The sequence below is a fragment of the Vespula pensylvanica genome, chromosome 2 (assembly GCF_014466175.1).
Source record: "Vespula pensylvanica isolate Volc-1 chromosome 2, ASM1446617v1, whole genome shotgun sequence".
NCBI lineage: Eukaryota > Metazoa > Arthropoda > Insecta > Hymenoptera > Vespidae > Vespula > Vespula pensylvanica.
In genome coordinates this window covers 16584509-16586425 of record NC_057686.1, presented here as the reverse complement: position 1 = coordinate 16586425, position 1917 = coordinate 16584509, and the positions used below count along the sequence as shown (strand labels likewise).

Genomic DNA, 1917 nt, shown 5'->3' with positions numbered 1-1917 from the left:
CTCTCTCTCTCTCTCTCTCTCTCTCTCTCTCTCTCTCTCTCTCTGTCGTATCTTTCTTACAGAATGCGAATATTGACGTGATTCCAAAGAAATATTTTGTGTATTTACTGACTTAAGACATTTTTTCAGGTCAACGATAAAAATTATCATATCGGTACTACTGATTCCATTGATGATTCAAGACTTTTTGTCTTTGGGCCTTGGGCCCGTTCCCCTCCCACCATCGCGTTATTATTTTTTCGAACTCGTCGCGCATCCCCTACGTGTCTCCGTTATGTTCTTAAATTATCTTCTTAACATTTAAATTCTTCTCTTGTACATTTTATCGTATATCATCGTCATCATCGTCGTCGTCGTCGTCGTCATCGTCGTCGTCGTCGTCGTTGTTATGAACCCCTAAGAATGTCCCATAAGAAACAAAACCCCTTTTAAGTTCGTTCTATTATACTTTTTTTTTAACGCGAAACTTTAAAAAAAGAAAATTGATCTAAAACGTGATATAAGAAATTGAAAGTTGGAAAATCTAAGAGAGAGAGAGAGAGAGAGAGAGAGAGAGAGAGAGAGAAAAATAAAGAAGAAGAAGAGGGAGTAAGAAGGAGAGAGAGAAAGAGCGAGAGAGAGAGAGAGAGAAAGATAGAAAGGAAGGGAGGATGTGAAGAGAGAAAAATATGAGAGAAAGAAAGATTTGCGAGAAAGTGAGCTGATTTTGTTAGAGAGGCTGTACAACGAGAGAGATAAGGAAATGATCAGATCGAACAAAACAAAAAGGAAAAGAAAAAGAAAAAGAATTAGATTTAATCCAAAATATCCTAAGTCCATACTTACACATACGCGTTAATGTGTTATAACATAAGAACTGTATTAATGAAGAAAGAAAATACATACATACATACATATATATATATATATATATATATATGTAGGTATATATATATATGTATGTATGTATATGTAGGTATATAAAAAATGAAAGAGGGAACGGCTTAAGGTATAACTGAGCTGATGAGGCAATTAAATCTACTCGGGAAAAAATAATAATGATAATAATAGATATTTATAATAATAATAACAATAATACCAAAACTTTATTAATATTACTAAAAGGAAAAAAAAATTGTAATAATAATAGTAATAATAATAATGACAGAAGAGAAAAGAAGAAGAAAAAGAAAATGAAAGGGGGGGGGGGGAAGAAACGAAAAAATTAGAAAAAAAAATAAATAAAACGAAATGAAACGAAAGGAAAAAACGAAAAGAAAAAACAGGAAAGAAAAGAGAAAAAAAGGGCAATGAGAAAGAAACGTATTTATGAAACATGTAGTTTTCTTTTATAGAGCGAATGTTATTTCTTCTTGTTCTTTTCTTTTTTTTTTTGCATTTCACTACGCAGAAAACGGGATGCTCGTCCTCGGTGGTGGTGTCGGTGGTAGTGGTGGTATCCATGGTAGAGTTGGTGGTAGTAGTGGTACTGGTGTTGGTAGTAGTGGTACTGGTGGTATTGGTGGTGGTAGTGGTAGTGGTGGTATAGGTGTTGCTGGTATTGGTGTTGCTGGTGTTGCTGGTGCTGGTAGTGGTGGTGGTGGTAGTGGTGGTGGTGGTGGTAGTGGTAGTGGTACCATTATCAGCGAGTTACGAGTCGTGGCTTTTTCGAATCGGAAGCGCAACAGTACACCGAGCAGCATCCAACGTTCCGAGGAGATCTATTCGTTCTATCAACGCTTCGATTCTGGCAAGATGATGGTGGGATCGGTGGCCAGCGATACAGCCGGAAGTCTCAACTCGATATCTAGTTCCGAAGGAAGCTCGTAAGTAGTGGCCTCCTCCCTCTTTGCGGGTCGATTCTGCAAATCGGAAACGCGGACGTATTTCTCTCTCTCTCTATCTCTCTCTCTCTCTCTCTCTCTCTCTCTCTCTCTC

General features: G+C 37.5%; 1 protein-coding gene across 25 annotated transcripts in view; it reads left to right on the top strand.

Annotated features, from left to right (window-relative positions):
* Positions 1-1917, top strand: part of LOC122638198 (regulating synaptic membrane exocytosis protein 2-like) — an 89695-nt gene that overhangs the window by 78561 nt on the left and 9217 nt on the right. For 18 of the 25 annotated variants that reach the window (XM_043831005.1, XM_043831007.1, XM_043831014.1 and 15 more), the window contains one exon: positions 1391-1805. The exons of 5 other annotated variants lie outside the window; for them this stretch is intronic. In XM_043831005.1, coding sequence (XP_043686940.1) covers positions 1391-1805 — 415 coding nt within the window. Of the gene's footprint in view, positions 1-1390; positions 1806-1917 lie in introns of those variants that run through there. 2 more of the 25 variants (XM_043831024.1, XM_043831022.1) reach the window with 1 other exon arrangement.